This window comes from Myiozetetes cayanensis, unplaced genomic scaffold (genome assembly GCF_022539395.1).
Source record: "Myiozetetes cayanensis isolate MyiCay16 unplaced genomic scaffold, myiCay2020 scf5-8, whole genome shotgun sequence".
Classification (NCBI taxonomy): Eukaryota; Metazoa; Chordata; class Aves; order Passeriformes; family Tyrannidae; genus Myiozetetes; species Myiozetetes cayanensis.
In genome coordinates, this window is record NW_026087742.1 from 25,677,115 (window position 1) to 25,701,652 (window position 24,538).

Genomic DNA, 24,538 nt, shown 5'->3' on the forward strand with positions numbered 1-24,538 from the left:
TTTATGTGTTGTATATGCATGACCGTTAAAATCCCAGCTAAGTGATTACTTATATCTATAACTGACATACCAATATGCTGAGGATATGTGCAGTACAAATGCAGTGCTAAGCCAGGAGGCCGAGGCAGGAAAGAAAGGAAAGTCAGTACGGCCCATCTTTCACTGCACTTCTTACTTACGAAACTTAAAAAACCCTCTGACCTCAAACAGAAATCATGACATGCAATTAGATGACCAAGAGAGGATTTTTTTTCCTGTTTATCCCAACAATTTACAGTATCTTTAAACAGGAGGGAGTATCATTTCCAACCAACTCAATGGACATAAATAACTACACCTCCTAAGATATCTCACAATGACTTTTGTTTATGGTTAAACAAGGTAATTATTGTAGAATTGGCAGAACATGGAAAACTGAATTTTGGTAAAGAGTGAGTAGCAGATACAAGTTGGGGTAGGAAAGCAGCTAGAATCAAATCATGAAAATCATACCATCATTTTTCATATTCAGCAGTGTTGTGACTCATCCTGTCAGGGATTCCATCCTTCTGTACTTGGGACAGCCACCCCAACTATATTTTACAAGGGAGCCTTCTCCCTCCTCTTTTACCTTTCCATGGGCAGGCTGAAACACTTTTCACCTCCAAGTCAAGTAACCTGTGGCTAAGCTCTCTTGCATGTATTGTGTCTGTCAAAAATCAGCAGGAGTCAGTGTAACAGCAAACAAAAGGGACACTGATACCTCTGATAAGCAATCTCTTCTGCCACCAGAGGTTGGGGTTGGAGCCACCATTTCCCCCTCCCCTCCATATACAGTTTAGGCGGATGGCATTCACTTACCATACAAACACACCTGGCCATGTCAAAGGAGAACATAAACGACTATAGTGAGAGAAAAGAAACCACAAATGCTTTTCAGTTTTATTCTTACTGGGAGGGTAGTGGCATCCTGACATGTCACATCATCCAATGAAAACTGACAGGGACTTTTTCAAGGCTCCTAGCTCATCTCACAGTTACGGTACTAAGTCTCGGAGTAATCTCAGCTTGGCTTGTTCAGCCTGCAGACATGGCATTCCCAATTCCAGATAGTTTCACTGGCTCAAGACTAAAGTAATCAGTACTAACAGAAAGGGAAAGTAATCAGATGTGAAACACAGACCATATGATGAGCGATGTGTCAGGCTGGTACTACACAATATTTGTACAGACCAGTCAGAAATGAGTATTACAAACAGAGCTGGAAAATAGTAATAGTTAAAAACACGACTGAATGCTTTGAACAGGTTTCCCAGAACAGAGGAAGTCTGTTCAGAAAAATAATGTAACAGTTTCAAAAAACAACAACAACAACCAACCAAAACAAAAAATGCCTCTAGTGACCTTTAAATCAGCTTTTCCATTGGATAAATATATTTGAAATAGTCGTACAGTTCACAGTGGCATAAAGTTCTCTGATTGCTTGAGTGCTTGAAAATATCTCATCAGTAAAAAAATACCAGAGCTGGGGAAGGAAAACCCTCTCTCTGAATTCTGTACATGGGCAAATGCACAGGTTTTGGCAGGCATCAGGTCATTGGATCAATGGGAAACTGGCAGCATCACAGGACTGCAGATCACAAGTCAGGGGATGGAGGATAAGAAGAGTAGTAAGGCCCATTTTCCTGCAATGAGAACAGAATAAGCAGTTGAACAAAAGTCTTCTCCAATACACTTTTGTGCAATAATGGTAACACATAGACAGAAATAATTAGGTACTCAAGGCTTTGTCTTTCATAAGAACGGTGACTGCCACAATTCACCCAGGAGAGGAGTGTGCTGGTAATCAGGCAAAAATGGGCCTTAGTTTTGCCTCTTGAGCAAAAGGCACAAGTTAAACTTTTGTCATGAAACCAAAGTTGTGATGCAAGGGAGACATGAATGCTGGCATAGCAAATAACTCATGACAAAGCTGCTAATGCATATACACAGCTCTGGCTACTGCTTTGTAGTTATATCACATCCTCTTTGGAATGATTTTGCCAATGGAAACCATATTCATTCCATCATTCGGTCAGAGATCTGTGGTAGACAGGAGAAGAGGTTGAGGGTTTGACACAAAGGCAGGGCATCCTCCTATGGTTCCATTTTTCCCAGGTGTTTTGTTTGGTTTTTTTATCCTTTTCCTGCATGCTTGTTAATATGTGGTGACAGAGAAGATGAAACACAGATGAAAGTGATTACAGTCAGTGTAGGGTATATGGCAGGTATGGAACAAGAATATTATCTTGTCCACAGACTCTTAGTGTGTTATGTTACAGTTCTTGGCTTAAGGAAGGAACTCTGCCTCTTATGCACATAGGAGACTGCTCTAATGGGAAAGCATCCTGCTTCTTAGCCAAGGCCCCTGCTTGGGCTGATGTAGACAAAAGATTAAGAGAATCATTACTCAGGGAAGAACAATTAGACTCTCGAGGAACCTTCTCCCTGTCTTCTCCACATTCTTACTAGGTGGAAGTCAGTCTCTTTAACGCTCTCACAGAGCAGAATGGGAGAGCACAAGAGTTGCACTTAGGAACACAGACTCATGCTGGCCACATGCAATCACTTACCCTGGCATCATACTCGAGGACAAAAGGGGGAGATCGATCTGTTCTGGGGGTATGGCTGCGAATAACTGCTGAAGGCTTTCCACATAGTGGATTTTGTCCTTTAGCCCTGAGACTGTAAAGGTTGTGAAAAACCATGCTGAAACCTGAAAATAAATCCCAACAAAACCAAATTAACATGGTGCTGTTTCAAAACCTTCAAGATCAAAATAATGCTCTATAGTTAAACAGGCCTGAGTTAAACTTGAAACACTAATATCGTCACAATAACACCTTAAGGTCAGGAAGTACGCACTGCTGACTGCTGGCAAACACCGTATTGTGAGCTTTCAAGCTAGTGTTTTCTGCCCAGCTACCAGTTTAAGGTCCCTTTCTACTGTTCAAGAGTGACAGCCATTCTGCTATTTAACTTCAAAAAACATCAGTTTAGCCAGCTTTTTGACTCTGTCAGAAGCATTTTCAACCCTTTACATTCAAGTTTTCACAGAACGGCAATGAGAGGGAGAGAAAGCTTTTCAGCTGTTCAAATGTTCCATTGAAATCTCCTTTCTGCTTTGGATTGGCTGAGGGAGTGTGTCCTTTTATTTCATCACCTTTTTTATCAAAGTCTTATCAATTTACCTCTACGAGAATAAGCCCATCATCTTATTCTACAAGATTTTACTTTAAGTATTCACACCTCTCTCTCTCTTTTGGATATAAATAGGATAAGGAATCTTTGTTTTGTGAAGACCACTAAGACACCACTGATACTTCTACAACTTCTTAAATATTCCTGTTTAGACTGACTGCACAAACTTTACCATTTAAACCTACCTTCTCCAAAATTAAGCACTGTATTACTTCTTGTTTATTTTTTATCTTGTCTTTTCCTGGCAGAACGAAGGGAAAGAAAAAAACTGCTCTATAGGTTACAAATGCTCCTATTAGGGACTACTCACATGGTCCTAGGCACCCAGCTCTTGCTGACCCATCTTGAGCAGAGGGGGCTGGACCAAGAGACCTCCCTTACAACCTGGACCATTCTGCCACTCTGTTGGATAGTTTTACTTTGAGTGCAGTAAGTTAACAGAAAAGAAGCAACATCACAAGAAAAGCCATGAGGGAAAGCAAGAGCTTAAAATAAACCAAATAAACCAAAACATTAGGTCAATAAAAATTATCTGTCTGAATAGAACATTTAAAGAAAAAGTCAATCCTTAAAAATTGTCCTGGAATAACTCTGCTGCCTCCCTCAAAACCAGCATATTTTAATGAGAAAAGGACAATGAAAAAGTGAAAAGGAGGTAAAGAACAGGACAGAACATTGAGATCAGTTCTCTATTTTAAGGGCAGAAGTAGATATTTATGTTAGCAGAAAGCAGGGAGACAGATTATTACTGGCATCCATTATTCACTATATTTTTCTACTAAGGTCTCATATGAGTGACACTAGATGACAGTTTAATGAATGAAAAATACCTTCTCAATCTTGTACCAAAGTAGCATGCTTTTCAAGGTGTGTTATGAATGACAATCATTAAACATAATTGCTATGGATGTTTAATGCATAAAAGCCTAATAGGGAATATTTTTGCAGCCATCACAATAATTGCTATTGGGAAAGGTGGTTTTTCCCACCCTGCCTCCCTCTCAGTATACAATCTACTGCAGTTTGAGACATCTTACCCAGTAACATAGAAAGAAGGGAGAGAGGGAGAAATGTCTCTGGAGAACTTCCCTATTACCTCCATTCCTCATAATCACAGGTTATTGAAACAGAAATACAAGAGCAGCTATTTCCTTATTGGTAACTGGACATGAAAATTTAAATTATACCAAATCCCTAGCTAATACACTAAAAGCAGAGTAAGTTATACCAGAGCAGCCAAAGTTAAAAATCTAGACATCTGCTGAAGTCTTCCTTCATTTTTCATGTCCCGATGTCCTGAATAAAAGGCTATCAGTATTCTGCCAAGCTATAAAACCACAGCTAAAAGTATCAGTTGTCTCCCACAGAAAACCAGCATAACACAGATTAGCTGTGTCACTAATGCCTTAACTTGGTCATATCTCAAACTTACTAAAATCTGGGAAATTTTATTGCAGTTGGAAGGATCTTGCACAGAAAAAAGACAAAAGTGATTTGTAACAACCTTTACATTGGCATCTGATCTCCAGAAATTGCTTTACAGGACTGTTACAGAAAAAACAAGACAAAAATTGTTCACAACAAATACGAAGATTATGATGATTATGAATATCTAATCTGAGTATTCAGGCATATTTCAGTTTTGAAACATTCTTGATTCACAGCCAATTTCTGAAAACAGAATTTCTCTGGATGAGACTGTTTCAGATCCAGCCACTTACGCATCAGCTCAGACCATGAGCTCTAAAAATGTTGATTTGGAGCGTTCTCAAAGAGAGCCAAGAGGATTCATACAAAAATGGCCCCAAAAGCCCTTTTTTTATATATCAGCAGCTATAGCAATAACTAGAAGAAACACATTTACTAGCAAGATATGAAGGAACTTGTGATGGCATTTCATTGGGTATCTTGATCTAAGGCCTGGCAGTGAAGTGTTCACACAACAAGGGCTGCTGCCAGCCTAAAAAACTTCTGATGCCTGTTTCATCACAGGAACAGTTAAATTTCAAAAGCACAAGAGAATCTAGGATTAGTGTACAAAAACGGACTGTCCAATGACATACCCTGCTTCAGTTACTCTGTATTTTAGGATAACTAATGAACCCTCCTCCCTGCATACCAAACTCCATGAATTCTAGACAGGCAATTATCCTCAGAAAAGACATATGCAACAGTGTCATATCTAGAAACCAAACAAAGAGTCACTGTTGGCAACATAAAGCACACTGAGAACTATGATGCTTTTCTAGGGGCTTTTGAGTTTCCAAAGAGCCATGAAGAAAAGCCTCTTGATCCCTTTTAGCCCATAAATAAGCAAAAGTGACTCTAACAGATGGCAGCCATTCGCTGTGACAGGATTCAGTACTGCTGTAAAATGTACAGTTTATATCAGAGATTTAAGAATGAGATCTATGTACAAGGGTGATGTATTTGGGAAGTCACATGAATGCACAAGCCTTCCTCCTGCATCTGAGGCATGGGGTATTTTCCACTACTTCTAGGGAAAGGAGTCAGTGCTCCAAACAGGAAGATGAACCTGCCAAACATTTTTGAAGAAATTTGAAGCCCTTGAGCTTGCAATCTTTCATGGTGAGAAGAGCTCTGAAATTGCCAAAAAACAAGGAGAGAGAAAAATCATTCCCTCTTAGTAGCCACCTTCTTCCCCACGCTTTCTGCTGCATATTCCCCATCATGTCTCATAAGCTGATAGTCCACGCAACAGTCAGCAGCAATCCTACTGCCTTCAGTTAGAAAAAATATTGGCACAAAGACATGGATACACATTCTCTTTTGCCTCCAGCTGTGCTGCCAGAATAGGATACAAACCAATACTATTTCCAGCAAGTTAGAGAACTCTGTGTCTCTCACCCTCCCTGCTTCCCACCACCATCTGCTTCCCTCACAGATCTGTCAAGTCCCACTGCAGTTTCCAAAGGGACAGACAAGATGGTAATAGACACCAAAAAACCATTTCTCAACCAACTAGAAATGTATGGGAAGAGAGGAGGGGGATGAAGTGCTGCTGAGAATCTAAAATATTAGTACTTCCTGACTTCAGCTTTTCCACTCAACTTTGTGACCTTAGTAATGTTCTGGGCCAGCTCCTACATTTTCAGGAGCATCAGAGCTGGAAGCTCTAATTCTAGCACGCAAGACCTCAGATCTGTACCCTGTGGGAATAATTAATATCCTAACTGAAACTGGAAGCTATGCTGTTGAGAAGCCTCAGCCTTATCTACATAAAAACAAGGAAGCTCCAAGTCTCATGGTGTCCCAGCTGTGCACACGCAAAAGAAATGACTCTCTAGAAATTTAGCAGTCAAAGAAATTCTTTCTGAACATGTGCAAACAGATGTTTTTTTCCAGGCATATAATTTTCTTGAATTTGATCAATGTCAGCAAAAAGCAGAATAAACACAGAGGTTAATCTGAAGTGAACATGGAGGATCACATTTCTAACTGTTTTAATAGGACAAACAAAAATTTTAGAAAGGGCTGCTGCTGGCAGTTCGTCTGAAGTACTCCTGCTGCTGCAATATGAGTCGTGGGTATGAAGTACAGCCGGGAGCCAGCTCCATGTTCTGTTGGCCTACACAGATCATAGCCAAGGGTAACATCTTACTGGCATGACGAATTCAGTTTTTCATCTCCTAAAGGCTTAACAGGATTTTTCTGCACTCTATTCAAGGCATTCTTCCCATCTTTCTTTGCTACTCTACACACTCTAATCCAGACTAATCTCACTGCTGCTTGACACGCTGCCCTCTGCCGAGACCAGGGCAGCTCTTAAGTGATCTGTAGCACCCGTGTGATATCCCTTGTGGGGAAAGAAAAGGTGAAACACCCAGAACATGAACTACACAAAAAATTCCCAGAGCTTTTGGTCGTGGTTTGTCACCCTGCCAACCACACAACAGCAAAAAGGACAAAATGTTTCTCTTCGAAAGAAACAGGACCCAAAGCTTCCACCTCTTTCTGTTAAGAGCACTGACAAAACAGGGCACAGACAGCTTGCACCCCACCGGGGTTCAGCTTATCACAAAGGCTGGAAGACTACAGCTAGATCAAAGGTGGGGATGAATTTCAAGTTCTGACTGTGGATCCAGACGATACTGCCTCATTTGGAAGTCTTATATATATATACCTCCACATTCCTTATACTACAGGCTTGAATGCTACTCCACCAGCACACAAAATGTACTTTTGTTTTGTACTATTTATCTCACCTTTGAACGAAATGTTGGGTGGACAAAATACAGTGCCTTCAAATTCCTCTTGTACCTGGATTATAGAGAGAAAAAAATATTTACAAGTGACTTCTAATTGAGCTCACCTACACAACCCAACTGTCAAAACAGATAATGTTGCTTAAGTGCCTGTGATGTAGTTTTAAAAAGTTAGATCTAATGTAAGGGTAGATACCAAAAATTAAATGTAAAGGTAAAAGAAATGAAAAAAACCAAAAAAAAGCAGCAAAGCAGAATGCTTATTTTTCAAAGACATCACAGCCTGCAGTCTTTCAAGTGGACAGTGAAAGGAAGTTAACGACAAATTATGACTGCCAGTGTTACCCAGGCCTCTTCCCTTACAACTAGCAACAGAATTCAACAAAGCCAGGCTCCAAATGCTCCAGCTTTGGATACTGACAGACAATACAACCAGTGTACCTCCCTAGCAGCTCCAAAAGGGAGACTGCAGAGGACAGAACTTCTGGTTTAATAGATGGTTTGCAGAAGGAAAGAAAACAGTCTTCCTTTTTCTAGCCTTTGTTAGTCATTTAGGTCTTTGTCCCAGCAAAACTCTCTCACAAATAAACGGGAAACCACATACAGGGAATAACAAATATTTGCATAGCACAGTGGAAGACCAGAATGTGTTCTTCTCCTATTGACACTTACTTGGCATCAACAACATCATAGAGTTTCTTCAAGAAATTAGAGTCTAGTTGATTGTAATCATTTGTGAGCGTATGGAAGTACACCAGGACATATTCCTTCACTGCAATATGATCCATGACGTGGATGAAATATAGGAGAGCCTGAGATAGAAAGAAATGAAATTTATATTTGCAAAGAACCCTTCCACAGTTGCATTGCATCTTAATATGCTTCCTTTAATTCATTTAAAAATCAGGAATCACGAGACTGGATGGCATTATGTTTCAGCTACAAAAGCAAGGCCAACTTGCTTTTGCTTCCAAGTCTTCAACTTGACTGCAGTAACTTGGATGTCTTTTTTGCCTATCTGACATCACAGATGGAGATAAATTCTTGCCGTTTCCATGAAAAACTAATTTGACTCATTACATTTCACTCTTCATGTCTTGGCAGTTACAGAAGCAGGGCAAGTCTCTTCCTTGTTGAGAAGAAAAAGGAATCCATATTAGCCCTATTTTTTCTACAAGTAGACCAATACCTAATTGAAAAGTGTCACCCCAAAGCACATGTAGCTTTGTAAAGGAATACATACTTTTATCTGCCTATAAAATTAGTTTCTATGTAATATCTTTTAAGTTTTCTACAGATAATGTTTCTAGTATTAACATTGAACTATTCTTATAATTAGCCTCTTACATCCTGAACACTTCACATGCAACCTACACAACTCTGGTTTTACAAAAGCCTTACCTTTTCCATGTCTATCAATGTTACAGGGATATTCCTTCCAACCACCACCATCACTGTGCGGCCACAGTTATCTACACCTATAAAAGAAAGGAAAATATGTCTCAGCCTCTCTCCGTCATGCCAGGTTTTGGAGTTGGTCCCTTTCAAACCAGGGAGAACCAGCCACAGCTTAGAATTTTTGCAACACATCTGGTTTCCAACAGAGGAAATATGCTTAGAGTTACTGCTCTGATTATACCACTATTTATTCTGATGCAAAAATGCATGCATCACATCTGAAAAGTTAAGTTTTAAGGACTGCAATTTTATGTTGTGAGTATACTCCATATTTACCTAAATATCAAGTAATAACATGGTTTTTACTTAACAAAAACAAACAAACTTCACTTGGAGTTCTACCACTGAAGCAAAGTTCTTCAAAGAAACCAAGCTCTGAAATCCAATGCACTGATTCCCAGAGCACACTTTATGGCCCTCCTGCAGCCCACAGAGCCTTGTTTAAGGCAAACAAAAGAACTTAAATTTGCAGCTACTGAGCAGAAGGTATCACACAGCCTTGGTATTTGCACAAATATCAGGGTAAGCGTCTGGATTTTCAGGAGGCCAAAGATATCAGCCCAAGTGTTGAACAGACGTTCTCTGCAGAAACACAGCTATGCTTTTGACACCTGATTACTTGCCTGTTTCTTCCCATCATTGTGCAAAGCAGCAATTAGCCATTGGATCTATGGCAAATTTTATGTCCAAGGATGATGCTAACTAAAGAGTAAAAGTGAACCAGTGAGTTCAGGTTCCCCACCTCTGCTTCCCAAGCTTCAAAGACCTTGCAGCTGTTTTCTTCCACTGAACCCTCCACTGTGTTGTTGAATTCCTCCCTAATCTCCCCATCTACTGAATTCAAGGTTGCAAGATGTGCTTCCCATGGTACTGGGCCACCAGTACTAGGAGAGGCATACAGAGGAGAGCAACACATAACCTGATCTGAGGGAAATAAAGCAAGTAATATTGTTCAGGAGAGCTTTCTTAAAAGTTGCTTTAGCAACTGCCTACACTCTACACTACCCATCTGAAAGCAACATTCATTTCTTTGTAACAAAACGGTGTAGGTAATTCGGATCAAAATAAGAAGTATCTCACACAGAGCACCTTATGCACTGGCTTAATCTAATAGTACTGATTTACATTTAAAGCTACAGTAATTCAGGATATGCATGTATCCTCAGTGTTAAAGCCAGAGCAGTTTAGAAGTTTACCCCACAGTCTTTCACATCAATCAAGAGAGAAGTACTGCTTTACTGCAGAGGTGTTGCCTAGTTCTTGTCCAGCCTTCTATCTTAACAGCATGACCTACTGTAAATGCAAGTCCAAAGAAAATACTGTATTTTGTATTTTTACTTTAAGGTGATATACCTCAGTCATCAGTACCCTGAACTTACCTGTTTGGTACAAGGCTTTGAGAGAAGCAATGTCAGAGAGGTCTTCAGCTCTTGCCTGACACAGCCAGCGATTATAACTAGAAAGTTAAAAACATCTGGTCAGATCTAATCCCCCTTTGGACTAGTATTAGAATCCTGAAAAGTTATATGGGACAGGAACAACAAAACAAGCTTTTTCTGACTGAGCCCTCTCTACAGTGTGGTTTTCCAACCTATGGAGCAACTGTCAAGTTGTTAAAGAAAGAAGAGTTAAAAAAATAAAATTGAGTGCCTTATTCACATACCTAGTGATTTTCACTAGGGCAACGAATACACATCAACTAGTCAGAATAGTGGCATTGCATTTGGGCTGAAAAGACCTCAGAGATTCATCCATTTAAATAACTCAGTGCTTAAAAGACAAAAAAATCAGAAAATGTCTTTAAAAAGTCCAGAAGTCAAACACAGTGACACAACAACCAGTGTCAAATATGGACTTTTTTCCCCCTTCGAGCGGTGTGCCTCATCTAACAAAACAAGCCAAACACCACGCCTCAAGGGGTCTCCACCATGGAATTAGCTTCTAAAGAAGTGATCAAGCACATTGGGGTTACCACAGCGAGAAAGTGGATACCATTTGATAAATAAAATAAAATGGTTTTGCTCTCTGCCCAGAGCCTCAGGAGTAAGTGAGCAGTATTGAAAGCAGGTGACTCCACTACAAAAAGTGGTGACAAAACAGTGACATCTTGTGGCAAATGGATAAGACAGCTGGCTGGATGCACCGGGTATGCAATTGGGTTTATCATGAGCTTCCCTTTTCCTCTTTTTTACTTGCTGGAAGATTAGGTTTTAGAGATAACAATGTCATCATAAGGGTTGGTCCTCTGAACAGCTAACTAACACGAAATATTCACATGGACAAGTAAATTCTCACTTCCTCTGATGCTGCTTTTGCAGTGCTGCCTCTGACAACTGTCCCTGAAGGATGAGGCGTCTCTGTTTATCAACGTCTCCCTCCATGCGGGCAAAAGCATGGGAACCAATGAAAGACAAATCTGCCTCCAGACCCTCTTCATCTGAAGCATCTGCAGTAGAAATAAAGGCAGTGTAAAACATTCGAGCAGCATATGGGACAGCAATGCTGCTAATGAATTGCTGTATATCTCAGTGAGCCAACACAGTCACCATGCTACTGACTAGCACAAAAACCACAGCGTACCATGATGTGGCTCTGATACCTCACCAGTACCACTGACAGATTAGAGCATGTAACATGAACTAGACTCCCTTGAAAATGCTGGTTTGCTTGAAAACTAACTGGGAAGTTCTAGTCATCAGCTTGTAACAAAGGGATAAGGGTTAACTCTCCTGAAAAATAAGGTCTGGAGTGAGTGACATGAGCTTTGCAGTTCTCCTACTTGTCACAGAGGGAAAAATAAGTATGCAGAGGCACAGATGCTGCAGTTTTATTCAGTGTAGAAGCTGTACTGCAGAAAGGGCTAACTCTTTTTTTTTTTTAATATCATTGACACTTCTTGAACAAATGCTGTAGAGCCGGTGGTAATCTGAGTTTACGTATTTTTATAGTATTGTTTACAACATGACTGTGTAATGAAATATAAGAGCACAGGCTCACTTGCTGGTGACAAAACCAGCATGCTCCACTGAATTTGATGTCAGCAAGGAATATTGCTAAGGCTTCTAGCACTACCTCTCTGGGCAATCTGGATGGGAACTGAGTTTCCCAGTTTTAGCGTGACAGGCTATACTAGGACAAGAGTGCAGGATCCCACTAAACAAATTCACTCCTACATATGCAAACACAGTACCTTCACAATGTATTAGCTACTGTTTGAACACCTCACACTGATCAGCTGTAAGTATCACTCTAACCAACAGGCTGGACAGGGGATCTGGAGTCTGATCAGCAGAATAGGTACATTAGGTATCAAACTGTGAACAGGAAAATTGTCTGTATCCTCGTTGCATATTCAGCTTTAACCCAACATGCTGTGCAAAAGCAGAAAATCTTTGACATTCATTCCAAGTTGTCTGCTTTTGATGGTTTAAGGCTTTGCTTGAAGAAGTGTAAAACTTTCACATCACTGCTTAATAAATAAGGCAGAATGTGCCTGCTATGCCCCTTTATGTATCAAATTGCTTTGCTATACATATCTCAATCCTGACATCTAGGCAACCTCTTTACAAAGAGACTTTCACCGAGCTTTGATACCCATTTCCAAACTCTGATCTCTGGGTTGATCTAGTTCTTCTATCTTTTAGGGAGTTTCTGCTACTTTTCACTGCACATCTACTGGTTTGATGCACATCAATAGAATGGTATGATTTGAAACAACATTTGTTAACATATAAGCAACACTTTGCTAGTATACAAGACAGACCATTAACTGGGCCAGAATGCCTTTTTCAGTTAGGGGCTGCATGAGATTCTGCAAAACCTTCAAAGATTCTAATCACTTTGGAAGAAAATTTACAAAGGAAGTGAACTACCCCACCTCTCCCCATAGGAAAGACAGAACAGCTCTACTGCATCCTCTAACCACACCATGGCAGAAAGCAGCTCTACTGCATCCTCTACACAATATGGCAGAAAGCAGAAGTTACTGCTGTGGAACACATGAAGCCAATGAGGCAGCCTGGCAACCAGAATCATTAAAACCTGCCTTCAGTGAACTGAGCTAGGAAAACATCTCTCTGCTTCTGTTTCTTTTTTTCCCAATGATTTTCACACAGAGATACTTATTCCAAACTTCAGTTAAGGACTCACCATCTGGAACACCCGGCTTTTCCGTAATCCTGATCTGCCGCTCTGGCACTACAGGCTCCCCTTCCGCATTGCCAATATCTGCAGGGAGGTAAGGCAAGGATTGTATCTCTTCTTCCAGCGATCTTGGAAAATATAGAGGCAGCAACTTCTGGTAAGTGGCCTACAAATAAGAAAAATGCGTGAAGGGCCTATCATCACGCATCCTTGTTCTTCAGTTAAACAGCGTCTGCCTTTGCGGCAGGGAACCTGAACACAGTGTGGGTGTTCTGCCCAGGAACTGCCATTAGCAAGCCCAATGTACAAGAGAGGTCAATAGTCAAACTGCCAGCATCTCTCAGAATACAGATCATTAAATGTCAAGTTTGCTATTTCAACAAGTCAGCAAGCAGCGTTTAAGATGTTTGTAGGTGATCTGTAGGCAAGCTGAACTGGCCCTCTTAAAGTACGTTTGTGTAAGGAGGAAATTTTGTATGAGGAATTTCCTCTCTGGCTAACAGATATCAGTACTAGTACTGGTTCCTGTCCATGAGTCAGGAACATGGAAGCCAGAAGCAAAAAGTTTCTGAACATGTCCATAGTGACTGCTAAGAGCATAAACGGTACTGGAAAAGAGACTGTGCTAGTAGGGGACAGAAGGATGCTATAAGACCAAAAGTCTATGCGATCTGAGGTGGAAATCCAAATCCAGCTTTACAAGGCAGGAGTTAATACTGCTGCAGAAAAGATCAAACGTGTATGAATTTTGGTGGAATGAACACCAAGGAAGTACCTCTTCAAGTTCAGAAACAGCAAACACCACCTTCTCCAGAGTCTCTCCATGAATCTCCAGAAACCTTCTAACTGTGCCTGTAAGGAAGATTAAATGTAGTTAGCAAAACAGGAGGAGGAATCTACACGCACAACTAAAAGTGAAAAACTCAGAGGGCAGAGGAGAGAGCCATCAGTACTCATACAAACTTGTTCCAGGCTGTAGGCAAGTGTGGATTAAGTGGTAGTTTAACGCACCAAATGCGGCGCAGGCCATATTGGAGGTTCCATCTCCGCTCACTCCCTTTAGAGATAGACACAAATGCAGAAAATGTCTCTCTTTGATTTTAACTTACTAGGCATTTCTCAGACTGTGCAATGTGATTCTATTGCCCTGAAAAAATGAAGACAAATCCTTCCCTTAGAGAGACCTGTGCAAATTGCTATGACCTAGAACAAGTCACTGTGCCCTAAGTTATCAGGAAAGCAATATAAGTAAGCTACAGCAGAAGGTGGTCTGAGATAGGGTCAGCAACACAAAATCTCTGGAGTCATCTAGGCCAGAGAGGCATACAAAAATTATATTTGTAAATCATGAGAGAAAGTGTCCAAACAAACTGGTTAATTCAGCAGTATTTTATCAAATAGCACATAGTTCTATAGTGATAACAGAAGACAGCAATGAAAGAAGCTCCTCTACATAGAATACCCTACTGGGAGTTCAAGAGACAGCAGAAGGAAATAGAGAGCTATTTTCAAATACTTCCTGAACCAAAATTCATGTATAATTGGGTTGACCTGCGACATTATTTTACATAACAAATGCAACCGTGCAGTTCCACGGCAAACAGTTTTGAATGCATGTGAGCAGATCTTTTCAGATGTCTCACTCAACAGGCAGACAGCAGAGAAAACAACGGACCAATCTGTTTCTCCAGCACCAGCATCTCTGCTAAACAGAGGGTAAGAGAGATTTCTCCAGTCAGCTTGCACAGCAAGAGGAAAATCCACTCCCTCCATCTGCAACAACTTTCCTATCATGCAGTACCACCCTGCAGGAAGCCCCAGGTACTGGGTGGTGAAAAACAGACAGAAGTAGGTCAATAGAAATGAAAAAAAGAGAAAAGTAAGAACAAGGTGAGTTTAATATTATTGTCTTATTTTTGTCAGCCTAGGAAATGTTCTGATTTCTTTTCAGTAGTCTTCATTTTTTTCTTTAATACAGTTTCCTTTTGAACACAAGGAAATTTGAAAACTTTTAGCAATGATTTTTAGTAAGGAGTTCCATAAAACAAATAGCTAAAGCATAAAAACCATTTCCCTTGTTTGCTCTGAACCCGATTCATACTGGATTTGTTTGGTGGTTCTTATACTGGGAGACAGTGAACAGCTGATTCCTATTCACCATTTTCATGCCACTTATGAATTTATAGACATCTCCCACACTCCAAGTTCAGTGTATTCCACTCTGAAAGAGACTTTAGCTTACTTTGCTATTTCTTGCCTTTTCCTATTCTTGTTGTCCTCCTCAACTTCTCTCTCTAGTATATTCTTTTGGAATGTGCATCTTTAAATGGTGAACAGAGCACAGATCTCTTGCATAACATTCTTAATTTTGTTGTGTCTTACTTAGTTTGCTGTTTTGAACTCCTGTGAGCCCGTGTTTCCATGGAACTATTATAATCTCAATGTTTTGCTCCCCGAGGTTAGCCCATCATTTTGCATGTGAAGGCAGAAGCGCGTAGGAGTAGGTCAGCAGGGAAAGAATATCACTTTACATTTGGATATGCTGATGACACTCAAATAGCAGATGAAATTCACTGTTGCTTGAGGTCTGTCTATAGCTATTCAACAGTAAGGCCTTTTTTGCTATTTTTGCTATTCTGCCATCTTTGCTATTCTGAACAACTTTCTATTACCAGCAAATTCTCTCACCTGACTGTTCAGCACCTTTTCAAGGCTATTCATTAATATGTTGAAGCCTGCAAGTTCCAGCAACATACTCATCAATCCTTACTGATGACCTCCCAACAGAGAAAGGTTCACTCATTTTTAGCTTCCATTTCCTGATCAACCACACAAGGCCTTTTTACCCCCTAACAAACTACAGACCCCTAAAAAAAGGCTTCCCCATATCAACAGCAATTTGTCAGAGGTACGTGACCTGCTTAATACTTTTACAGTTTATGTTTCTTTCCAGCAAACTTACGCAGTGCTATGTGGGTTGCATCCTCCAAGGGGTAGCATCTTTTCACAGAGTTAATGACACAAAATCCTACAGAGCACATTGCCTGTTCCCTGAAATCCAGAGAAAGAGACACAAATGAACAGACGGTCAGATGTGAACAAATGCCTGTCAGCATAGTAGGTAACACCAATAATTTTTTTCTCTGGCTCTATGCAGTAGTAACCCTCTTTCAGGTTTTGCAGGATTCTTCCCTGGCAAGATGTATATACACATGCCACTATTAAGCAGAGAAGGAGGGTACCATTAATTATTCCACACAGTTTCCTCTGGTGCTTGTTCTCAGGTTTCTCCTCCTACCTCAGCTACGTTGTTCTTGCAGTTTCTTGTATCCTAAATGAAGTTCTTCCCTCATGCTCCCTGCAATCCTTTCCAAATTACTTTCCTTCCTGTATAGGATTGACAGTGAGAAGAAGGAAGGGAAAAGAAGGTGCTCTGTATTGCAAACACTCCTTTGCTCCCTCACCTGACCTATCACTTGTTTTGTTAGAGGTCTGGACACAGATCAACATGGCTTACTCAATCCTACCTACGATTAGATAATCATCAGAATGGAGTGACACATACTTTAAAATCCGTAGGCTGCTTCCAGCATTGAGACACATTTTCAGAAGAGTAAAGCAGAGCTGTCAAGAACTCTCATCAGAGGATTTTGAGCAAACTCAGTTGGCAGACAATTTCACAAACATCCAAAGTTACTCTAGAAAACAGATTGACTGAAAGGCATTCTGTATGCAGAAGTATCAGAATTTTAAAATTGTTTTTAACATGTTTCAATCTGGCCCTGACTTTGCTTGTTACTTCTGAGGTAGAACAAAACGGTACATGCTAGAAACTTCAGCTGTAATCTTGATTATGAAACAGTTACTGTTGCACTGTAATGCACAGTCCAGCCCTGAAGTACTGATCTTCCCAACCATAAGACATTGCTAAGCATGTTTTCTGACATTGCTCTTGTTCAGGTATATTTTCTGACTGCTACCACTACAAGAGCTGTCACAGGAGAAGAACACAATACAGGAAAAGACACAGAAAAAACAGAAAAAACCCCAAACCTGTTACTAAAGAGGAAGTAGAAAATACCACTGATGAAAGAGGAAAAAACTGCAAACCCAGCTGCAGTAACTGTAGATGTACAAGTAACCTTACACCTTGACTTAGAATTTCAGGTTTCTTTTGTATGAAGGCAGAGAGGTCAAATTTATGAACTGACAGAGCAATCAGATCTGCCTATGGGTTTATCCCCATGGCTTCAGACAGACATGAAGCTGTTTCTCGGTGAGCTCATTTAAAGTTTTTTGCCGCACAGAACCCAATGCAATCCTCAATGCTGTTTCTCCTTTGAGTAACTGAATGCTGCACAGCTCTAGCTACACTGTTTGAGGACCTGAACCAGCTCAGATCTCTCTTCAACATTTTATCTACACCAAAGCACAGATAACAAAAGGCACCGAGCATACCATGAAAGTCACTAATGTCTTCAAGTCCTTAACCAAACCCGGCTTACACGAGAAGGTATGCACAGATGTTTGGCCTCTGCGCAGACCCGAGTTTCTAGAACAGATGTAGCACAGATGGCAAACCCTTGTGCAAGTTGTGGTGTGCTTACTTTACGAGCTGCAGGACATTGCGGTAACAGCTGTACAGAGAACTCTCAGCCGCTGTGCGATACCGGCTCTTGTACTTGGGTCCCACTGTGTGAATGATGAAACGTGCAGCCAAATTAAACCCTTTGGTGAGTTTAGCCTCGCCTGTCCTGCAACCTGAGAAAAAATAAAACACAAACATAAATGTTCATGCCATGGTAAGAAAGACAGAAATATTTGAGCCCTTGACTTCTTCAACTCAGACAATTTCACTTCATATATAAGTCAGTGTTTAGGACATCGAATACTATCCCTATCTCATGCCAGCTGCTTAGCATCATCTAGGCAGGCTGAGGAGATGAGAACTGTGCTCCTTCCTCTTCACTTTAAAACTATGCATATCAGGACAAACCAGAAGCTGCTGGAACTGTTGTCTTAATTGCAGTGCCTTAATTACAGACACAGGAAATAAATGACTTAATAATGTGCAGAGAACTGAAGCACAAATATACTAATATACAAATATACAGGCAGCAATAAAAGTCCTTCTGAATTTAACAACTTGTTTTTTGAGGAGACTGCTTTTTGGATAAAATTACTGCAAGTCTCCTTAAACAAACCAGTTGTTGGCAAGGCTATTAAAAATGAATAGATCAAACACTTGTTCCATTTATACTCCCAGAATGAGGTAGCTTGCTTTGTTTTGCAAGTTTTTTCCTGTCCACAAGGAACAGATATGATTCTCATGGAGATCACACTTAACTGACAGACTAGATGTCTCATCCCAAGGCAAGGAAATTCAAACGATACACTTAATTGTTCCATTCACAGCACCCTCTAGTTACACACTCTGGAAACAGATACTGTGTTTGAAGTCTGTTTTTCCTTCAGTGCATGGAAGAAAAGTCTGCTATAACTCCTCTTCTTCACTTAGTGGTATCTAGTCCACTCCAGTTCTGGACAGCCAGATATAGCATCAGTAATCTCTAACTACACTTATAGAAGATAACACTTCATACTTCCCAATGCCTTCTGCCTGGAGATCCCTGCAAAACTTTAACAACTAAAATGAGCAGTAAGTATTATTCCTGTTTAAAGATACGGGGGGAAATGAGCTGCACAAGTCAAGGTTTGGGGCAAAACTGGGAACAAAGTCAAGATCTTATTTTTTATCCCATGAGGTTTCAGACATTAGAATAGCTTTTCTCCAAGTTTAAAATGGAGACTCTGAATCCTCTACAAAATGTGTGTGGCAGAGAAAAAGCATTACTGGAGTTGGAAGACTACTGTGCATTGCTGTTACAGAAGGTCTTCATTAGACTGCAACAAGTTGATAGCCAAACAATAAATATTACTTTATCTGCAAGCCTACCCTAGGCTATAGTATTTCTGCATTAATCAAAACTAACACTGCTCCCAGGAACACATAAGGTAGCTGAGCCTTAAAGAAAGGCCAGGCCTTTGAAGGGTCAGCAAGTCACATGCTTTAAGATCATGATTTTTCTTGGAATCTATGAAATGTGAATATATACCAAGCAGTAGGAATAAAGCAGGAGAGATCTAACTGAAAATGCACCCATTTTGCAGCTTTAGAGCATAGATCACATATTTTTATTTTTTCAGCATAAACATTCTCCCAGGAAAACAATTTCAAGGCTAAATGGGAAAAGAAGGCATAAAGGAAGCAGAGGTGACAGAAGAAGCATAAACCAATTTTTTAACTAAGACTCTCCACCCACTTCTACTACCATGACAAATACATTTAGGGTACTCAAAAGCCAAAGCTGTAACCCAGCCTCGCCTTCCTCCCCCACACAACATGTCAGCAGGGTGTCACAGAAGAACCGATTTCCAAAAAGCTCTTGGCACAAGCTTGTAAGAAAACTGCCAGGTACAGGGAGTTGCGAACAGAATGCAGAATGCATTACACTCAGAGGACATCAGTGTCTTCACTGGGGTGGAGGATGCAAAACTACACATAATTCGGTATGTTAAAAGAGAATTTAAGAAGCTAAGCCCAGGAACTCCCTACAGAGCTGACAGATCTCAAACTTTAAGGACTCCTTGAAATGTTGTCCCTCTCTTCCCACCTCACAGTGCACACAAGAAACCCAATTTTATTTGGATTCTATAGTACCTACTGTATTTTAACAGTCATTTCCACTCACACAACACACTGAATTTTCGCTCTGCTATGAAATGGCTACTGTTCCTCTTGTTTTACTTCCATGTTACTCAAAAAAGGCAAGTTGAATCAGCAAAGCATAATTTTATAAGAACAGAGGATGTCTATTCATTTGTAGTTTAAGCTACAGAGTTTATCTTAGAAATATTATGCCTCTTCTGTCCATTTTGTTACTACATATGGAGACTGAGCTGTTACCCAACAGAGTGAGCAGTACTACACAGGGACTGGTCGGGTCTCAAAATTCAGCTCAGTACCCTAACTATAAATGTGAATTTTCACCTGTGAACCTTATTAGACTTCTGCATGACCTTGGATAACTATAAACTATTTGTTCCTCCCTTATTCCCTGTGCCTGTTAGATGAAAAAAAAGCTGTGTATTCTTAAATCTCACTGTCAGCCATAAACACTGTTAACAAAGAATCTAGGCAAACCTCATCCATTTCCAGAATAGCCTTGCATTAGGGCTGGTCTTGTAACTTTCCAATAAAGTAACTTCTCGTTCATAACAGACAAATGAACCAATCAATTTAAGCAGTCACAAGGACTTTAGACATGCAGTGTTTTATCAATTCATCTATTATTGTCATAGTTTCCCGAAAGACTGTGTGTATATTAATATCCTGAAAGAGGATACACAAAGTGTATAATAGAATCCACTTAATTTTTGCAATGGTGAACTTCAATTCCCATCTTCCACTGTGTAAACACACTGAACAGGATAAAAGCAAAATCTGAACATGTACAAGAGTGGTCCCTTGAGTAAAAGCTCTGATAAGCTAACTGCTCCAAGTGGCCTCAGATAACAATGGGAATTATTGTATCACCAAGTAAGGGCTCATCAGCTCAAATATTTGCCACAGATTTTCAATTATCTGTAATGTGAACAGCACAGAGAGACTAACTGGCATGTATTTCCTCCGTTTTTTTTCACATTAACACCAGCTGTTGCGGGGAGGGCTAAGCTGTACCTTTTTAGTTTACGCCCCAATCCTGATGCTTTGTACTAGGCAAGGGCAGTAGATTTCAATAAGATGAAAATGACTCTGGCCACTTACCTTTGAGCTTCTGGAGTTCATCCTTCAGGTCAGGCCCAGCATGCATGAATATACTTTCAGATACTGGATTCTTATCGGTGAGAGACTCATTACTGGTATTTACAATGGCCGTGCAGTTCAATAACGCGACATCTCCTTTCCTGAGGAAACAGTTTATTGGGGGCTAAATGTACGATTAGGCAGGATATTCTCAAATAAGTGCTGACAAGCAAGGAAATGCCAAGTTACAGGAAAAGCTTTAACAGTACTCCAGTGCCCACACAATGTAGCACACCCTGACGTGCTCACCATGCCGAATCATCCTTTGCCTCTGTCTGATGAAGACAGACTGCATGCAAACTGTCAGTCCCTTAAAAACTCCCAGCCTCGGCAGTAGCTTGGGGTTGTATGTAGAAAAGGCAGTGTTCTAGCTGTACGTAGGGCAATTCAGACAGCAAACATGCAAAGCAGCTGGTTAAACTGATGGAGTGTAATATGTTCCAAAAATGCACATATTTTCTCTCGAGGTAAGAGGACAACCCTTGTATTACATTACTTTCAAATTGTCAACAATTTTTTCATTGTACTTCTTTTGGGTTGCTTACACACTATCCAGGGCACCTTACTGCTGCTGTTCTTCCTCAGACCACTAGAGTGACGCTGCAGCTGGACAAGTTTTCTTTGCTTTTGTTTCCAAATTGTGAACCCACAATTCGATCATGTTCATTCTGCTGTTTAAGGATCAGACATGCAGAAGATAAACAAGGCAGAGATGCGTAAGAGACAGAAGAGTAGCAGAACTGACCTGCTTTTTGTCACAGCAGCAGCCATTAGGGATTTTGGGATCAAAGAGCATAAGAAGGGAAATAAAGATTCCCACGCACAGGGAGAGATTCAAATAATAGTTGAAACTGCACACATTTATTACAACCAAGCCCAAGTAGTAAGAGATATTTAACCTTTTACTCCTCTCTTCCTTTACTTAATTGGTTCAGGAAATCCATGAACAGTCCCATTTCCTGCATGTATTAACCAGAAAGAGGTTCCCTGAATCTGTGTCCCTAAGAAATCCTTTTCTCTTCATAATGATTAATTAGTTATTCTTCTGGATAGTAGGTTCACACATCTGAGTTACAGTAAATAAAAACGGATGGAGCAAGTTCATCTCAGCACATTGTACTTTATCAACAGATTTTGGCAGAAAACCACGGAGAAAAAGCACAGAATGTGGGGGAGGGGGAGGGCAGGAAGAACACAAACCACATGAAAGAAAGAAATACTGATTTAAATCAGAAAAGTGAAAGCGGAACAATGACAACAAATACAGAAAAAAGCTAGTAGACAGCAAGCGTATTTTAAAGAATTAAAAATCTCATATCAAAGTGCCCAACTAGGTTTTGATATTAAGCATACAGTATCATAGTAGGAAGTACATCTCCAGACTGCTGCATCAAGGACTGCCTATGAGCAAGCAATTTATAACCTGCGGTGGAGCAAAATCTCAGACTTGCAAATTTATACAGAACAAAAAGATTATTTTCTTCCCAGATCTGTAATGTCTGATTCGAGAAGAGAGGATTTCAAGGCTTTTTTCTACAGCAGTGATCATTATATGAGGCAATCAGATACTGCAGTAAATGGAAAAGTGATGACAGACACACCAGGGCCATATGGAACTTACCATAAGATTATTTTTTCGTTGATGTCTTTCCTGTATGGAAAAGGTGATCTAACATCAACTGGAGCCTTTCCAACAGGATTTTGGTGGGAGTCCAGCTGCTTGGCCTCATAGGCATCAGTCCAGCCTGGCAGAGTGTCAATATCCACAAACTGGGAAGGAGCACCCAAGGGATCCATGGGATGGAAACAACAATTCCCTTTCTCTGCTAACTTGTCACACTCCAATTCTCACTGGAGTCTTCCAGGTGCTTTAAAGAAAGAAAATCAAACCAGGTCACCAGCTGTTCACTGAAAGTAATTCTCCTGTGGAGCCAGACCTCTCACAAGACTGCAATGCAATTACAATCAGCAGAAAACAGAAAAACACTGATTTCCCACTCAGGTACTCCCTTTTTCTGTTTTGTTACCTGTAAGGCAATGCAAATACTCGCAGTGAGACACACCTTTTCCAATAGTGCAAGGTGAAAACACCCTCGCTCCTAAATTGGTCTAACTGGCTTGTAATCTTGCATTTTGGAAATAGTGACAACAAATTCCCAAGTGTAGAATGGACCTCAGTCTTCCTGAAGGGTGTTATTTCTTCAGCTAAACAAAAAGCAAATTTGTAGCAGGGTATGTATCATTTATTCCTTTAGAGAAATATGGCCAGGGCCATATTTGGGAAAAATAAAAATAAAGAAAAATACTCAACCTCCTAAACCACAACGCCCTCCCAACTACAAACTTTACAATAAACTCAGTGAAAACATCCTGCTTCCCCCAAAATCATAGAGCCCTTCAGTGAATCCTGAACCGCTGCAAACTAGACTTACTGTCACATAGTTCTTACAGTTGTGCACTCGGGCACAAAACCCCTTCACCCAAATAAGTTTTGCAAGAAAAGCTGTAAACCTGTACATTTGAACGCTGGCCCAGTGAATTTGAAGACTGAACGCCGGCATCTGACTGGGTTTTTTTAAAGCCTGAGATGACACTGGTTGGTAGATGAAGGCTCAAATGTGCCGATATGTACTTATCAGTTCAGTTTCAAGGCTACTACATTTTCATTGAGACTGCTAAAAGACAGTAGCGAATCACACTGGCACAAACATACCCACTGAATTAACTTCAGTTTTCCACATACACACATACTACTTAACCTTTTTCACAAGTTCATAATGAATAATAATTTAAAAGAGATTGCATCCACAAGGGGTAATTGTGAAACGTGAATCACAAAGCACGTTCATTAGCTAGGAGAAAACAACAAAGCAAAACAACCAAGCATCCAAGGGGTAATAAAGGCTGACAACGGGACAAAGACAGCTGTAGGAGCATCTAAACAAGATTTCTGCCACAAAGAGCTGGGAGAAGGGCAACGAGCAAAAAAAGGCGATGAGAAAGAAAGGCGATGAGCAAGAAGGGCAGAGCCGTTCCACCGGCTCCCACCAAAAGCTCATCCACAACGGCGGCTTCCCCCCTGACGAACAGCCAAAGCCAGAGGTCTGGGTAAGAGGCAGGAGGAGCGGGGCTGCTCCGGGATGTTTCCCCCACGCTCGGCGCCCGGGCCCTCCCGCGGCAGAGGCGGCCCCGGTGGGACAACGGGCTGGCAACGGGGCACAGAGCGCTGGCAACGGGGCACAGAGCGCTGGCAACGGGGCACAGAGCGCTGGCAACGGGGCACAGAGCGCTGGGAGGTCCCCACACCCCCAGGGCGATGTGCGGGGCCCCTGCCTGGGAGGAGGCGCTGCCTCTCTCGCCTCTCGCAGCCGGGACGCCGGCAGCGCTCACCGCCGGGGCCGCCGCCCGGCCCCACCCGCTCCCTGCCCGCGCTGTCCCCGCGCTGTGCCCCGACGGAACGGCGCGGCAACTCACGGGCAGAGCCGCAGAGCCGCCGCCAGCCCCGCCCGGACAGAGGGTCCCGGTCGGCGCCGGTCTGGCGACATCACCCAGGGAAGCGCCGCGGCCGCCGCGCCTTCCGCTTCCCTTCCCGGGCGGAGCTTCCCCGCCGCACTTCCCGCCGGGC

General features: G+C 41.3%; 1 protein-coding gene across 1 annotated transcript; it reads right to left on the minus strand.

The window, feature by feature from the left end:
* Positions 1 to 1,395: 1,395 nt before the first annotated feature.
* On the minus strand, positions 1,396 to 24,510 carry GDAP2 (ganglioside induced differentiation associated protein 2). Its single transcript, XM_050333897.1, is given in 15 exon segments — positions 1,396 to 1,664; positions 2,592 to 2,623; positions 2,626 to 2,734; positions 7,446 to 7,500; positions 8,118 to 8,257; positions 8,847 to 8,923; positions 10,283 to 10,359; positions 11,199 to 11,349; positions 13,053 to 13,212; positions 13,822 to 13,898; positions 16,009 to 16,097; positions 17,654 to 17,807; positions 20,875 to 21,014; positions 22,535 to 22,781; positions 24,388 to 24,510. Coding segments are annotated over 14 exon segments (1,485 nt in total). The 5' UTR covers positions 22,711 to 22,781; positions 24,388 to 24,510; the 3' UTR covers positions 1,396 to 1,616.
* Positions 24,511 to 24,538: the final 28 nt, after the last annotated feature.